The sequence below is a fragment of the Mesoplodon densirostris genome, chromosome 2 (assembly GCF_025265405.1).
Source record: "Mesoplodon densirostris isolate mMesDen1 chromosome 2, mMesDen1 primary haplotype, whole genome shotgun sequence".
Classification (NCBI taxonomy): Eukaryota; Metazoa; Chordata; class Mammalia; order Artiodactyla; family Ziphiidae; genus Mesoplodon; species Mesoplodon densirostris.
In genome coordinates this window covers 128743756-128761294 of record NC_082662.1, presented here as the reverse complement: position 1 = coordinate 128761294, position 17539 = coordinate 128743756, and the positions used below count along the sequence as shown (strand labels likewise).

At 35.3% G+C, this 17539-nt stretch overlaps 1 protein-coding gene across 1 annotated transcript in view; it reads right to left on the bottom strand.

Annotated features, from left to right (window-relative positions):
• LOC132476099 (centrosomal protein of 170 kDa-like) overlaps positions 1–17539 on the bottom strand; it is a 108055-nt gene that overhangs the window by 85627 nt on the left and 4889 nt on the right. The window contains 2 exon segments of the mRNA XM_060077836.1: positions 195–329; positions 11254–11388. Coding sequence (XP_059933819.1) covers positions 195–329; positions 11254–11388 — 270 coding nt within the window.

Below are 17539 nucleotides of genomic sequence, written 5' to 3'. Positions count from 1 at the left end.
AGAATACTTTATGAGAGAATCATTCATAATAAATAAATTTAATTTAAAATGACAATGTCATTAAAACATTCATCAACTATTTTTAACGTATTAAAGAATAGGAGACATCTCTTTTAAGGGTAGACAGATTTTTGCTTTGATGATAAGTTCTTCCTAAAATACCTACTTAATGTCATAGTCTGAGCTTTTTTTACCTGATGTTCCAGTTTCACGATTTTTCTCTTCAGGCTTGCCACTTGACTTGAAAGCTCTTTGTTCATCCACCTCATCATCCCCCAACCATGATGGTTTCCGATATAATGGAGGAAGACGGGGCATAGCCGAAGTACCTGGAAAGAGGTGGGAAAAATCTGTCTAAAGCATATGAAACAGAAAAAAAAAAAAAAAAAAAAAAAAAAGCTTTTGCAGAATGCTAGAATCGCCCAGTTGATTTATTAAACGAAGAAGTACAGCTGACCCCTGAACAACACGGGGTTAAGAGCCTCAACCCTCCCTGCAGTTGAAAATTTGAGTATAACTTATCGTCAGCCTTCCAAATCCACAAAAATATAAGAAATGTTTAATAAGGACCTAGAAGAACTAAAGAGCAAACAAACAATGATGAACAACACAATAAATGAAAGTAAAAATTCTCTAGAAGGAATCAATAGCAGAATAAATGAGGCAGAAGAACAGATAAGTGACCTGGAAGACAAAATAGTGGATATAACTACCACAGAGCAGAATAAAGAAAAAAGAATGAAAAGCATTGAGGACAGTCTCAGAGACCTCTGGGACAACATTAAACACACCAACATTCGAATTACAGGGGTCCCAGAAGAAGAAGAGAAAAAGAAAGGAACTGAGAAAACATTTGAAGAGATTATAGTTGGAAACTTCCCTAATATGGGAATGGAAATAGTCAATCAAGTCCAGGAAGCACAGAGACTCCCATACAGGAGAAATCCAAGGAGAAACATGCCAAGACACATATTAATCAAACTATCAAAGATTAAATACATAGAAAAAATACTGACAGCAGCAAGGAAAATAAAACAAATAACATAAAAGGGAATCCCCGTAAGGTTAACAGCTGATGTTTCAGCAGAAACTCTGCAAGCCAGAAGGGAGTAGCAGGACATACTTAAAGTGATGAAAGGGAAAAACCTACAACCAAGATTACTCTACCTAGCGAGGATTTCATTCAGATTCGACAGAGAAATTAAAACCTTTACAGACAAGCAAAAGCTAAGAGAATTCAGCACCACCAAACCAGCTTTACAACAAACGTTAATGGAATTTCTCTAGGCGGGAAACAAAAGAGAAGGAAAAGACCTACAATAACAAAGCAAAAACAATTAAGAAAATGGGAAAAGGAACATACATATCAACAATTACCTTAAATATAAATGGATTAAATGCTCCAACCAAAAGACACAAACTGGATGAGTGGATATAAAAACAAGACCCGTATATATGCTGTCTACAGAGACCCACTTCAGACCTTGGGAAACGTACAGACTGAAAGAGGGATGGAAAAAGATATTCCATGCAAATGGAAATCAAAAGAAAGCTGCAGTAGCAATTCTCGTATCAGACAAAATAGACTTTAAAATAAAGACTATTACAAGAGACAAAGAAGGACACTACATAGTGATCAAGGGACCAACCCAAGAAGAAGATATAACAATTGTAAATATTTATGCACCCAACATAGGAGCACCTCAATACACAGGCAATTGCTAACAGCCATAAAAGGAGAAATCGACAGTAACACAATCATAGTAGGGGACTTTAACACCCCACTTTCACCAATGGACAGATCAACCAAAATGAAAATAAATAAGAAAATACAAGCTTTAAATGATACATTAAACAAGATGGATTTAATTGATATTTATAGGACATTCCATCCAAAAGCAACAGAATACACTTTCTTCTCAAGTGCTCATGGAATATTCGCCATGATAGATCATATCTTGGGTCACAAATCAAGCCTTGGTAAATTTAAGAAGATGGAAATAATATCAAGTATCTTTTCTGATATGCTATGAGACTAGATATCAATTACAGGAAAAAAACTGTAAAACTCCTAACACGTGGAGGCTAAACAATACGCTATTAAACAACCAAGAGATCACTGAACAAATCAGAGAGGAAATCACAAAACACCTAGAAACAAATGATAATGAAAACATGATGACTGAAAACCTACGGGATGCAGCAAAGGCAGTTCTAAGAAGGAAGTTTATAGCAATACAATCCTACCTCACGAACAGGAAACATCTCAAATAAACAACCTAACCTTACAACTAAAGCAATCAGAGAAAGAAGAACAAAAAAACCCCCAAAGTTAGCAGAAGGAAAGAAATCATAAATATCAGATCAGAAATAAATGAAAAAGAAATAAAGGAAATGAGAGCAAAGATCAATAAAACTAAAAGCTGGTTCTTTCAGAAGAGAAACAAAATTGATAAACCATTAGACAGACTCACCAAGAAAAAAAGGGAGAAGGCTCAAATCAGCAGAATTAGAAATGAAAAAGGAGAAGTAACAACTTACACTCCAGAAATACAAAGGATCATGAGCGATTACTACAAGCAACTCTATGCCAATAAAATGGACAACCTGGAAGTAATGGACAAACTCTTAGAAAAGCACAACCTTTCGAAACTGAACCAGGAAGAAATAGAAAATATAAGCAGACCAATCACAAACACTGAAATTGAAACTGTGATTCAAAATCTTCCAACAAACAAAAGCCCAGGACCAGATGGCTTCACAAGTGAATTCTATCAAACATTTACAAAAGAGCTAACACCTATCCTACTCAAACTCTTCCAAGATATACTAGAGGGAGGAACACTCCCAAACTCATTCTATGAGGGCACTGTCATCCAGATACCAAAACCAGACAAAGATGTCACAAAAAAAGAAAACTACAAGCCAATATCACTGATGAACATAGATGCAAAAATCCTCAACAAAATACTAGCAAACAGAATCCAACAGCACATTAAAAGGATCATACACCATGATCAAGTGGGGTTTATCCCAAGAATGCAAGGACTCTTCAATATATGCAAATCAATCAATGTGATACACCATATTAACAAATTGAAGCAGAAAAACCATATGATCATCTCAGCAGATGCAGGAAAAGCTTTTGACAAAATTCAACACTCTTTTATGATAAAAACTCTAAAGAAAGTGGGAATAGAGGGAATTTACCTCAACATAATAAAGTGCATATATGACAAACCCACAGCCAACATTGTTCTCAATGGTCAAAAACTGAAACCATTTCCTCTAAGATCAGGAACAAGACAAGGTTGCCCACTCTCACCACTACTATTCAACATAGTTTGGGAAGTTTTAGCCACAGCAATTAGAGAAGAAAAATAAATAAAAGGAATCCAAATCAGAAAAGAGGAAGTACAACTGTCAGTTAACAGATGACATGATACTATACATTGAGAATCCTAAAGATGCTACTAGAAAACTACTAGAGCTAATCAATGAATTTGGTAAAGTAGCAGGATACAACATTAATGCACAGAAATCGCTTGCATTCCTATACACTAATGATGAAAAATCTGAAAGAGAAATTAAGGAAACACTCCCATTTACCATTGCAACAAAAAGAATAAAATAGCTAGGAATAAACCTACCTAAGGAGACAAAAGACCTGTATGCAGAAAACTATAAGATACTGATGAAAGAAATTAAAACAGATGGAGAGATATACCGTGTACTTGGACTGAAGAAGTCAAAATTGTGAAAATGACTCTACTACCCAAAGTAATCTACAGATTCAATGTCATCCCTATGAAACTAGCAATGGCATTTTTCACAGAACTAAAATAAAAAATTTCACAATTTGTGTGGAAACACAAAAGACCCCAAAGAGCCAAAGCAATCTTGAGAAAAAGAAACAGAGCTGGAGGAATCAGGCTCCCTGAATTCAGACTATATACTACAAAGCTACAGTAATCAAGACAGTATGGTACTGGCACAAAAACAGAAATATAGATCAATGGAACAGGATAGAAAGCCCAGAGGTAAACCCACACACATATGGTCAACTTATCTTTCATAAAGGAGGCAAGAATAAACAATGGAGAAAAGACAGCCTCTTCAATAAGTGGTGCTGGGAAAACTGGACAGCTACATGTGAAAGAATGAAATTAGAATACTCCCTAACACCATACACAAAAATAAACTCCAAATGCATTAAAGACCTACATGCAAGGCCAGACACTATCAAACTCTTAGAGGAAAACATAGGACACTCTATGACATAAATCACAGCAAGATCCTTTTTGACCCACCTCCTAGAGAAATGGAAATAAAAACAAAAACACACAAATGGGACCTAACAAAACTTAAAAACTTCTGCACTGCAAAGGAGACTGTAAACAAGACGTAAAGACAACCCTTAGAATGGGAGAAAATATTTGAAAATGAAGCAACTGACAAAGCATTATCTCCAAAATATACAAGCAGCCCACACAGCTCAATATCAAAAAAAACAAAGAACCCAATCCAAAAAAAGGGCAGAAGACCTAAATAGGCATTTCTCCAAAGAAGATAGATATACAGATTGCCAACAAACACATGAAAGGATGCTCAGCGTCAGTAATCATTAGAGAAATGCAAATCAAAACCACAATGCGGTATCACCTCACACCATTCCAAATGGGCATCATCAAAAAATCTACAAACAATAAATGCTGGAAAGGGTGTGAAGGAAAGGGAACCCTCTTACACTGTTGGTGGGAATGTAAATTGAAACAGCCACTATGGAGAACAGTATGGAGGTTCCTTAAAATACTAAAAATAGAAGTACCATATGTCCCAGCAATCCCACTACTGGGAATATAATGTGAGAAAAGCATAATTCAAAAAAAGTCATGTACCACAATGGTCACTGCAGCACTATTTACAATAGCCAGGACATGGGAGCAACCTAAGTGTCCATCTACAGATGAATGGATAAAGAAGATGTGGCACATATACAGAATGGAATATTACTCAGTCATAAAAAGAAACCAAATTATTTGTAGTGAGGTGGATGGACCTAGAATCTGTCATACAGAGTGAAGTAAGTCAGAAAGAGAAAAACAAATACCATATGCTAACATGTATATATGGAATCTAAAAAAAAAAAAAGTTCTGAAGAACCTAGGGGCAGAACAGGAATAAAGATGCAGACTTAAGAGAATGGACTTGAGGATGCGGGGAGAAGGAAGGGTAAGCTGGGACGAAGTGAGAGAGTGGCATGGACATATATACACTACCAAATATAAAACAGACAGCTAGTGGGATGCAGCCACTTAGCACAGGGAGATCAGATTGGTGCTTTGTGACCACCTAGAGGGTTGGGAGGGACACGTAAGAGGGAGGGGATATGGGCATATAAGTATACATATAGCTGATTCACTTTGTCATACAGCAGAAACTAACACAATGTGAAGCAATTATACTCCAATAAAGATGTTAAATAAATAAGCAAACCTATCCTATCTATCTATCGTCATTCATTCATTCATTCATTCATTTTGCTCTCCACATCCTTACAGGTAACAGAGTAACCCTGAGAACAAGGGTTAGTAGTTTCCTACTACCACTACCTGAATACCCAAATAAAATGATGTGGCTGAACTATGAAGCAATAACTACAAAAAGCTGGCCCAGAGGTATAGCATTTATCATTTACTTGTTATTCACGATTCAAATGAGTATGTTTCCAATTTTCCTCCCTTGTGAAAAAAAACTTCACAGTTAATACTGACATACTTTTAATATGTTTTCACATTATAACACATTAAAAAAGCAGAGATCAACAACTGCACATAACTATGTTTAAGATTATTATTTCCTAAGTTAGTCCTACTTCAAAATTGCCTTTACTCCAAGGACTAGAAACCCTGAGACTTACACAAGTTAACACCTAATTTAACCAGAAATCGCTTATCTAACAATGTCAAGCAGCACAACAGAGTGGAAAGGCAGCATATATGATATGATTAGTGGAAAGTAGTGAGAAGATTTGAAATCAGGTAAGTCCTGTCTCTATCAGTCCTTAATTCTCATTTTCCTCATTGTTAAATGAGAAAATAATATCTACCCATAAGATTGTTGTGAAGATTCAGTGAGATAAGTTATCCAGAAAAAGTCTGGCACAAAGTAGGCACAAAAGTAAATGTTTCTCTTACTTTTCCTCCCCCAACTCTTCAACATAGCTAATTAGGGAAACAAGAAACTAAAACCAAAAATCTAACTCTAAAATAAAAAACCCAAGACAGATATAACAACACCTATATCCTCATATTTGTGATCTTTACTACCAGGAAAGTCCTTCATTGAGAACCTTTTTTGGCTATTTACTCAGATTACATGTGGCAAATCTGGAGGGGATATAAAAGCAAGGATTAAGGTCAGACATATTGCGCTAAGAAGAGTCAAGTTGTCGAGATAAGACAAAAAACAATCAAGAGCAGACACACGGCTCAAAAACACAGTAGTTCAGAACCATTCATTCAGTATATGGAGCAAACAGTCTTACATACTTCAAGTCTCCCAAAGGCATCACTGTAATGTATCATAGTTCAATCACTGATGTTCATAATGATGCTTCTGAGTCATAAAGCAAACATTTAAATTATATTCAGCCTTCTGTGCTTAAGAAGGCAATGACATGGGTAATTCATTTAATAGAAATATAGGAAATGGTTAAACTTAGAAAAAAATTTCAGTTGTAAAAGTAAAGTTCAGTCATCTGGAAAATTCATTATGTAGAGGAATTCATTTCTCTGAAGATGATAAAACCAGATCAAGTGTGGGCCTGGTATATTTTGGAATTGTACGCCCACTAGAAAAATTATTAGGGGTCTTCTAAATTAATATAGAAAAATAAAACAGCTTTCCTCTTTCCGTACACTGACGAAACATTCTGAAATTTATGAATTTAACATGCATTTCTATTCAAAACCTATTTTGCTTATACTAAAGTAAACTAAATTATATACTAAAATACTAATATTTTATTTATACCAATATTTTATTATTAATCTCAATTGCTAGATATTTAAAAGTATTTAATAACTGATTATGCTAGAATTAATTATGTTTATCAAAATCAGAAGAGCAATATCCTTAAATTCTTAAGGTATTTTATGATTGTGTGACCTTCCAGGGAAACTGATAACATACATAATTCAGAAAATATGTTCCCTTCATTCTTCTGTACTAAATTAAATGAAATATTAAGCTGTTTCAAGATGATAAAGACTATAATTATGAAGGCAAATTCTGCTTGAGATATCCATCCAACCTAGTATATTCAAGTACTTCAAATTACAAAGACTGGGAAACTCCTTTTACCAAAAAGGAACTACAACTCAAAAGTTTTCAAATTTAGTTTAATTAGATTAAAAATCAGTGTAAAAGAGCCAAAAATCTACTCTTCACAGTTGTACACACCTTTTCAAACTGTATGCAACACTTAAAGGTCTTTAATTGTAACCTAAGAAGTGTTTAAACCGTTTAAACCAAGTTAGAAGGTAGAAGAGCATACCTGATCTAAAATGAGGACAAATTCTCCTTTAATAGGACTCAAATATTCACACAATTTCAGGAGAACGTGATTGCTCTAATATTTGCTTCTAGGGTTCTTTGGGCTTTAAGGGAAATTGGTAGGAGATTCTGGATACACATGGACCCACAGAAAGGGACATAAAAAGTTACTAGGTAGTAGATTCTCTATTATCCTTTCTGGAATGTTCACCTTTCAAAATAAATACTAAGATTTTACAGTCTAAAAATTGGTAACCAAGAAGCAAATAACTTTTTGCTTTTACCAAAAAAGCATGCTTAGAGCACAAATAAACTAATCATTTATATTTCATAATCTGAAACACTAAAAAAAAACCTTAATTTCAAAATGACCAAGTGAAATAGCATTCAATACGCATTTTCAAATTTGATTCTACAATATATGCTGGCATCATAAATTATTTCAAATTAGTAAACTGTTTCTCTCACCCTATATTTTAAAAGACTACAAATGATAAATCTGAAACAATAACATCCTCATACTAATATAAGAAAGCAAATGAGACTCTCATTAAGGCTTTTAATCAGCTGAATCTGACAGAGTGCTTCAAGCTACTTAACAAAAGACGTGCATCACTTAATTCCTTCTAACTCAAAAATAATCCCAAGATTATTAGACAGCTTTTGTCATCTGGCAGAAAAGATACTCAATGAGACACGCCACACAGCTGGTAATCATTTAAGAATTTAGTTTCATTCACATGGATGAAATTACTACTGGATGTTTCACAGTTTGAAATTCATTTCATTAACTTAGGTATGAGAGATCAATTTTTTATGTCAATTTGTTTTTGGAGTGCTTGTTTTAATCTTTATACTATACGAAGTATATTCTTTTGGAGTGACTGTGTGTGTGTGTGTGTGTGTGTGTGTGTGTGTGTAATGACTGCTGAAATGTTAGCTGTTTGTGGTTAAGAGCATGGACTCGAGTCAGGCTACCTGGGTTCAAATCCCAGCTAAACTACTTGCTAGCAGGGTGACCTTGTGAATAAATTCACATAACCTTGCCGCCGTTTCCTTATTTATAAAATGGGGATGATAACAGTAACTACTTTTAGGTATCACTGTGAAAGGATTAAATGATTAAACATATGCAGGGCACTAAGAAGAGTGTCTTGATAAAGCAAGCACCACTGAAGTGTTAGCTGTTGTTAATAAGTCATGGTTCTGTCTCCAGGACAAAAATTACATTTACTGTATTTACATTTATTATAATTACATTGATTGTATTCTAGAAGATATGTATTTCAGACTTCAAAAGTTCTTTTGTGTGTGAGGGTGGAAGGATCTTTAATGGCCAGATAAACTCAGTATCACAATTATTTTCAGAATTTGGCAACAGTTAAATTCTGCTGTGTTTTCTTCTAAGTTAACCACCAATTATTAGCACATTTTTTTTCTCACTCTCCTCTCTCTCTCTCTCTCTCCCCCTTCCTTCCTCTCTCTCTCCCCCTCCCCTTCTCTCTCTCCCTCTCTCTCTTTCTCCTAGATGGCTCTAGTACACAGTGATAATATAATATGTGATTCCTGAAGGAACTTATAGTTTAGATGAAAAGGCATACACACAAAATACTGAAGGAAAGTGTTACATATTAGCAATAGATATAAACAGACATACCCTTTAGAATTTTATATTACCTGATTTATGTGTATACATGTCTGTGGGAGAAGAGCAGGCAGGAATTAGTCTAATTTATGTGGAAATGCACTGGGAGAGAGCACTAAACAACTGGTAGTGGGACGCAAGGCTAAGAAAGTGGGACAAAATTAGAGAGAACTTTGACATAATACCTATTGGGCAAGCAAAAGGAAGCTACTGTAGTTTCTTAAAGAAAGGAAAAAAAAACGGCAGCTTAGATTTATTATACAAAATGAACTGCAGAAGGGTTGAAACTGGAAATAGTTCAGTTATGATTAATGGAAAAAAAGGGCAACAGAAGTAGGCAATATAATAGATGAGGTGAAAGGAAGGGAAGACACAAAGATTTCATATAAAGTAGACATTCTTGACTGCCTTCCAAAATCCATTTCCTATTCCTCCCTCCTACAAGAACTCCAACATTCCCAGGTATCTCTAACTCTTCCCTGATACAGCTCATGTGCCTTAGGGGGAAAACTAACCCCATATTCAGCTTCAGGATGGGTACAATTGGCTTAAGGATAATCTCATAACCCTTGCCAGGGATTGGTTCAGAAATAAGCAGGTGACCTACTCCTGAACCCATGAGAGGCCAATGAGATGACAAATGTGTTGAAAACTTTGGGGAGAGTTTCCAGGGGTTCTTCTAGAAGCGACCTTTGCTATTTCCCACTGGATGTGATCAAAGCAGCATGCACTCCAACTGCTACTGGCAAGCAGCCTATGAGTACGAGGGGAAACTCCCTCAGTATGCAGCCACTGTGAATAGAAGGGCAGAAAGTCCGAGAGAAAATAGCTAGCTGATGACACCATTGAGATGCTGCATTAACCAATCCTGAAGAGGTTCAGTTATTTATTTTAGCCAGTAGAATTCCTTCCTGTTTAGTCTCAGGTGGCATTTCTATTATTTGCATTTGAGGGTATGCTAAATAATACTAAGTTTCTGAGCTTGAACATGAAGAAAAAAACGTGTTGGCCACAGAAACAAGGAAACTGAGATGGGAATTTATTTGCAAAGTTGACAACTTTCAGTTTGGGGCACTTTAAGATCAAGTTGATAAGGCCAGCTTTCTAAGACTTGTACTCTGGTGAAATTAGAGCATATTTAAGCACCAGTGCTCTTATTCTCCAGCTAATAAAAACCTCTTATTTACCTTGTAGAATTATGGTCAAAGGTAGAAAGTTGACAGAACTTCTGATGGAATCTATCCTTAACTCAGAGTCAAAGTTGGCTTTCCATACTGCTCCCTGGTGCCTGTATTTAATTCCTCCAGTTCTAATCCTTATCTGCTATTATCACAGAAACTGGCTGTTCATCCTTCAGTGTTGATGTCCTTGTCAAGTCCTTATGTGACAGACAACTGATACCTCCATTTATTTCCTGGAAATCTTGATTTTCTGGCTTTTCACTTAGCTCATTACTCAACTCCTCCAGCAACAAAAGATTATGTTCCTTGACTATTTATCTGAGAATGTGATTCAGAATTATTTCTTCCTTCTGGCTGCTCAACAGCTAATCTTGTTGTTACCATACCCCAACAAATTGGGCATGCTGAGATTTTAAAGAAGTTTTAAACTTCATACATTTTGAACATAATAAAAAATTTTCATTTAAAAATATGATTATATGTTTGTGAATCTAATGAAAACACACAAAACTAGTTTGTATTTACTATTTTGGTCTAATTAAAACATTTAAAAAATTATTTTAAAATACTTAAAATGTCCAATTATATTACTTAACTATATATCAAGTTTTAACACCCTCATAAATAAGTTAAATAAGGAAAAATATTTTAAATAAAAGTGATTTACAAAGATATTAGAATACTTTATGAGAGAATCATTCATAATAAATAAATTTAATTTAAAATGACAATGTCATTAAAACATTCATCAACTATTTTTAACGTATTAAAGAATAGGAGACATCTCTTTTAAGGGTAGACAGATTTTTGCTTTGATGATAAGTTCTTCCTAAAATACCTACTTAATGTCATAGTCTGAGCTTTTTTTACCTGATGTTCCAGTTTCACGATTTTTCTCTTCAGGCTTGCCACTTGACTTGAAAGCTCTTTGTTCATCCACCTCATCATCCCCCAACCATGATGGTTTCCGATATAATGGAGGAAGACGGGGCATAGCCGAAGTACCTGGAAAGAGGTGGGAAAAATCTGTCTAAAGCATATGAAACAGAAAAAAAAAAAAAAAAAAAAAAAAAAGCTTTTGCAGAATGCTAGAATCGCCCAGTTGATTTATTAAACGAAGAAGTACAGCTGACCCCTGAACAACACGGGGTTAAGAGCCTCAACCCTCCCTGCAGTTGAAAATTTGAGTATAACTTATCGTCAGCCTTCCAAATCCACAAAAATATAAGAAATGTTTAATAAGGACCTAGAAGAACTAAAGAGCAAACAAACAATGATGAACAACACAATAAATGAAAGTAAAAATTCTCTAGAAGGAATCAATAGCAGAATAAATGAGGCAGAAGAACAGATAAGTGACCTGGAAGACAAAATAGTGGATATAACTACCACAGAGCAGAATAAAGAAAAAAGAATGAAAAGCATTGAGGACAGTCTCAGAGACCTCTGGGACAACATTAAACACACCAACATTCGAATTACAGGGGTCCCAGAAGAAGAAGAGAAAAAGAAAGGAACTGAGAAAACATTTGAAGAGATTATAGTTGGAAACTTCCCTAATATGGGAATGGAAATAGTCAATCAAGTCCAGGAAGCACAGAGACTCCCATACAGGAGAAATCCAAGGAGAAACATGCCAAGACACATATTAATCAAACTATCAAAGATTAAATACATAGAAAAAATACTGAAAGCAGCAAGGAAAATAAAACAAATAACATAAAAGGGAATCCCCGTAAGGTTAACAGCTGATGTTTCAGCAGAAACTCTGCAAGCCAGAAGGGAGTAGCAGGACATACTTAAAGTGATGAAAGGGAAAAACCTACAACCAAGATTACTCTACCTAGCAAGGATTTCATTCAGATTCGACAGAGAAATTAAAACCTTTACAGACAAGCAAAAGCTAAGAGAATTCAGCACCACCAAACCAGCTTTACAACAAACGTTAATGGAATTTCTCTAGGCGGGAAACAAAAGAGAAGGAAAAGACCTACAATAACAAAGCAAAAACAATTAAGAAAATGGGAAAAGGAACATACATATCAACAATTACCTTAAATATAAATGGATTAAATGCTCCAACCAAAAGACACAAACTGGATGAGTGGATATAAAAACAAGACCCGTATATATGCTGTCTACAGAGACCCACTTCAGACCTTGGGAAACGTACAGACTGAAAGAGGGATGGAAAAAGATATTCCATGCAAATGGAAATCAAAAGAAAGCTGCAGTAGCAATTCTCGTATCAGACAAAATAGACTTTAAAATAAAGACTATTACAAGAGACAAAGAAGGACACTACATAGTGATCAAGGGACCAACCCAAGAAGAAGATATAACAATTGTAAATATTTATGCACCCAACATAGGAGCACCTCAATACACAGGCAATTGCTAACAGCCATAAAAGGAGAAATCGACAGTAACACAATCATAGTAGGGGACTTTAACACCCCACTTTCACCAATGGACAGATCAACCAAAATGAAAATAAATAAGAAAATACAAGCTTTAAATGATACATTAAACAAGATGGATTTAATTGATATTTATAGGACATTCCATCCAAAAGCAACAGAATACACTTTCTTCTCAAGTGCTCATGGAATATTCGCCATGATAGATCATATCTTGGGTCACAAATCAAGCCTTGGTAAATTTAAGAAGATGGAAATAATATCAAGTATCTTTTCTGATATGCTATGAGACTAGATATCAATTACAGGAAAAAAACTGTAAAACTCCTAACACGTGGAGGCTAAACAATACGCTATTAAACAACCAAGAGATCACTGAACAAATCAGAGAGGAAATCACAAAACACCTAGAAACAAATGATAATGAAAACATGATGACTGAAAACCTACGGGATGCAGCAAAGGCAGTTCTAAGAAGGAAGTTTATAGCAATACAATCCTACCTCACGAACAGGAAACATCTCAAATAAACAACCTAACCTTACAACTAAAGCAATCAGAGAAAGAAGAACAAAAAAACCCCAAAGTTAGCAGAAGGAAAGAAATCATAAATATCAGATCAGAAATAAATGAAAAAGAAATAAAGGAAATGAGAGCAAAGATCAATAAAACTAAAAGCTGGTTCTTTCAGAAGAGAAACAAAATTGATAAACCATTAGACAGACTCACCAAGAAAAAAAGGGAGAAGGCTCAAATCAGCAGAATTAGAAATGAAAAAGGAGAAGTAACAACTTACACTCCAGAAATACAAAGGATCATGAGCGATTACTACAAGCAACTCTATGCCAATAAAATGGACAACCTGGAAGTAATGGACAAACTCTTAGAAAAGCACAACCTTTCGAAACTGAACCAGGAAGAAATAGAAAATATAAGCAGACCAATCACAAACACTGAAATTGAAACTGTGATTCAAAATCTTCCAACAAACAAAAGCCCAGGACCAGATGGCTTCACAAGTGAATTCTATCAAACATTTACAAAAGAGCTAACACCTATCCTACTCAAACTCTTCCAAGATATACTAGAGGGAGGAACACTCCCAAACTCATTCTATGAGGGCACTGTCATCCAGATACCAAAACCAGACAAAGATGTCACAAAAAAAGAAAACTACAAGCCAATATCACTGATGAACATAGATGCAAAAATCCTCAACAAAATACTAGCAAACAGAATCCAACAGCACATTAAAAGGATCATACACCATGATCAAGTGGGGTTTATCCCAAGAATGCAAGGACTCTTCAATATATGCAAATCAATCAATGTGATACACCATATTAACAAATTGAAGCAGAAAAACCATATGATCATCTCAGCAGATGCAGGAAAAGCTTTTGACAAAATTCAACACTCTTTTATGATAAAAACTCTAAAGAAAGTGGGAATAGAGGGAATTTACCTCAACATAATAAAGTGCATATATGACAAACCCACAGCCAACATTGTTCTCAATGGTCAAAAACTGAAACCATTTCCTCTAAGATCAGGAACAAGACAAGGTTGCCCACTCTCACCACTACTATTCAACATAGTTTGGGAAGTTTTAGCCACAGCAATTAGAGAAGAAAAATAAATAAAAGGAATCCAAATCAGAAAAGAGGAAGTACAACTGTCAGTTAACAGATGACATGATACTATACATTGAGAATCCTAAAGATGCTACTAGAAAACTACTAGAGCTAATCAATGAATTTGGTAAAGTAGCAGGATACAACATTAATGCACAGAAATCGCTTGCATTCCTATACACTAATGATGAAAAATCTGAAAGAGAAATTAAGGAAACACTCCCATTTACCATTGCAACAAAAAGAATAAAATAGCTAGGAATAAACCTACCTAAGGAGACAAAAGACCTGTATGCAGAAAACTATAAGATACTGATGAAAGAAATTAAAACAGATGGAGAGATATACCGTGTACTTGGACTGAAGAAGTCAAAATTGTGAAAATGACTCTACTACCCAAAGTAATCTACAGATTCAATGTCATCCCTATGAAACTAGCAATGGCATTTTTCACAGAACTAAAATAAAAAATTTCACAATTTGTGTGGAAACACAAAAGACCCCAAAGAGCCAAAGCAATCTTGAGAAAAAGAAACAGAGCTGGAGGAATCAGGCTCCCTGAATTCAGACTATATACTACAAAGCTACAGTAATCAAGACAGTATGGTACTGGCACAAAAACAGAAATATAGATCAATGGAACAGGATAGAAAGCCCAGAGGTAAACCCACACACATATGGTCAACTTATCTTTCATAAAGGAGGCAAGAATAAACAATGGAGAAAAGACAGCCTCTTCAATAAGTGGTGCTGGGAAAACTGGACAGCTACATGTGAAAGAATGAAATTAGAATACTCCCTAACACCATACACAAAAATAAGCTCCAAATGCATTAAAGACCTACATGCAAGGCCAGACACTATCAAACTCTTAGAGGAAAACATAGGACACTCTATGACATAAATCACAGCAAGATCCTTTTTGACCCACCTCCTAGAGAAATGGAAATAAAAACAAAAACACACAAATGGGACCTAACGAAACTTAAAAACTTCTGCACTGCAAAGGAGACTGTAAACAAGACGTAAAGACAACCCTTAGAATGGGAGAAAATATTTGAAAATGAAGCAACTGACAAAGCATTATCTCCAAAATATACAAGCAGCCCACACAGCTCAATATCAAAAAAAACAAAGAACCCAATCCAAAAAAGGGCAGAAGACCTAAATAGGCATTTCTCCAAAGAAGATAGATATACAGATTGCCAACAAACACATGAAAGGATGCTCAGCGTCAGTAATCATTAGAGAAATGCAAATCAAAACCACAATGCGGTATCACCTCACACCATTCCAAATGGGCATCATCAAAAAAATCTACAAACAATAAATGCTGGAAAGGGTGTGAAGGAAAGGGAACCCTCTTACACTGTTGGTGGGAATGTAAATTGAAACAGCCACTATGGAGAACAGTATGGAGGTTCCTTAAAATACTAAAAATAGAAGTACCATATGTCCCAGCAATCCCACTACTGGGAATATACTGTGAGAAAAGCATAATTCAAAAAAAGTCATGTACCACAATGGTCACTGCAGCACTATTTACAATAGCCAGGACATGGGAGCAACCTAAGTGTCCATCTACAGATGAATGGATAAAGAAGATGTGGCACATATACAGAATGGAATATTACTCAGTCATAAAAAGAAACCAAATTATTTGTAGTGAGGTGGATGGACCTAGAATCTGTCATACAGAGTGAAGTAAGTCAGAAAGAGAAAAACAAATACCATATGCTAACATGTATATATGGAATCTAAAAAAAAAAAAAAGTTCTGAAGAACCTAGGGGCAGAACAGGAATAAAGATGCAGACTTAAGAGAATGGACTTGAGGATGCGGGGAGAAGGAAGGGTAAGCTGGGACGAAGTGAGAGAGTGGCATGGACATATATACACTACCAAATATAAAACAGACAGCTAGTGGGATGCAGCCACTTAGCACAGGGAGATCAGATTGGTGCTTTGTGACCACCTAGAGGGGTGGGAGGGACACGTAAGAGGGAGGGGATATGGGTATATAAGTATACATATAGCTGATTCACTTTGTCATACAGCAGAAATTAACACAATGTGAAGCAATTATACTCCAATAAAGATGTTAAATAAATAAGCAAACCTATCCTATCTATCTATCGTCATTCATTCATTCATTCATTCATTTTGCTCTCCACATCCTTACAGGTAACAGAGTAACCCTGAGAACAAGGGTTAGTAGTTTCCTACTACCACTACCTGAATACCCAAATAAAATGATGTGGCTGAACTATGAAGCAATAACTACAAAAAGCTGGCCCAGAGGTATAGCATTTATCATTTACTTGTTATTCACGATTCAAATGAGTATGTTTCCAATTTTCCTCCCTTGTGAAAAAAAACTTCACAGTTAATACTGACATACTTTTAATATGTTTTCACATTATAACACATTAAAAAAGCAGAGATCAACAACTGCACATAACTATGTTTAAGATTATTATTTCCTAAGTTAGTCCTACTTCAAAATTGCCTTTACTCCAAGGACTAGAAACCCTGAGACTTACACAAGTTAACACCTAATTTAACCAGAAATCGCTTATCTAACAATGTCAAGCAGCACAACAGAGTGGAAAGGCAGCATATATGATATGATTAGTGGAAAGTAGTGAGAAGATTTGAAATCAGGTAAGTCCTGTCTCTATCAGTCCTTAATTCTCATTTTCCTCATTGTTAAATGAGAAAATAATATCTACCCATAAGATTGTTGTGAAGATTCAGTGAGATAAGTTATCCAGAAAAAGTCTGGCACAAAGTAGGCACAAAAGTAAATGTTTCTCTTACTTTTCCTCCCCCAACTCTTCAACATAGCTAATTAGGGAAACAAGAAGCTAAAACCAAAAATCTAACTCTAAAATAAAAAACCCAAGACAGATATGACAACACCTATATCCTCATATTTGTGATCTTTACTACCAGGAAAGTCCTTCATTGAGAACCTTTTTTGGCTATTTACTCAGATTACATGTGGCAAATCTGGAGGGGATATAAAAGCAAGGATTAAGGTCAGACATATTGCGCTAAGAAGAGTCAAGTTGTCGAGATAAGACAAAAAACAATCAAGAGC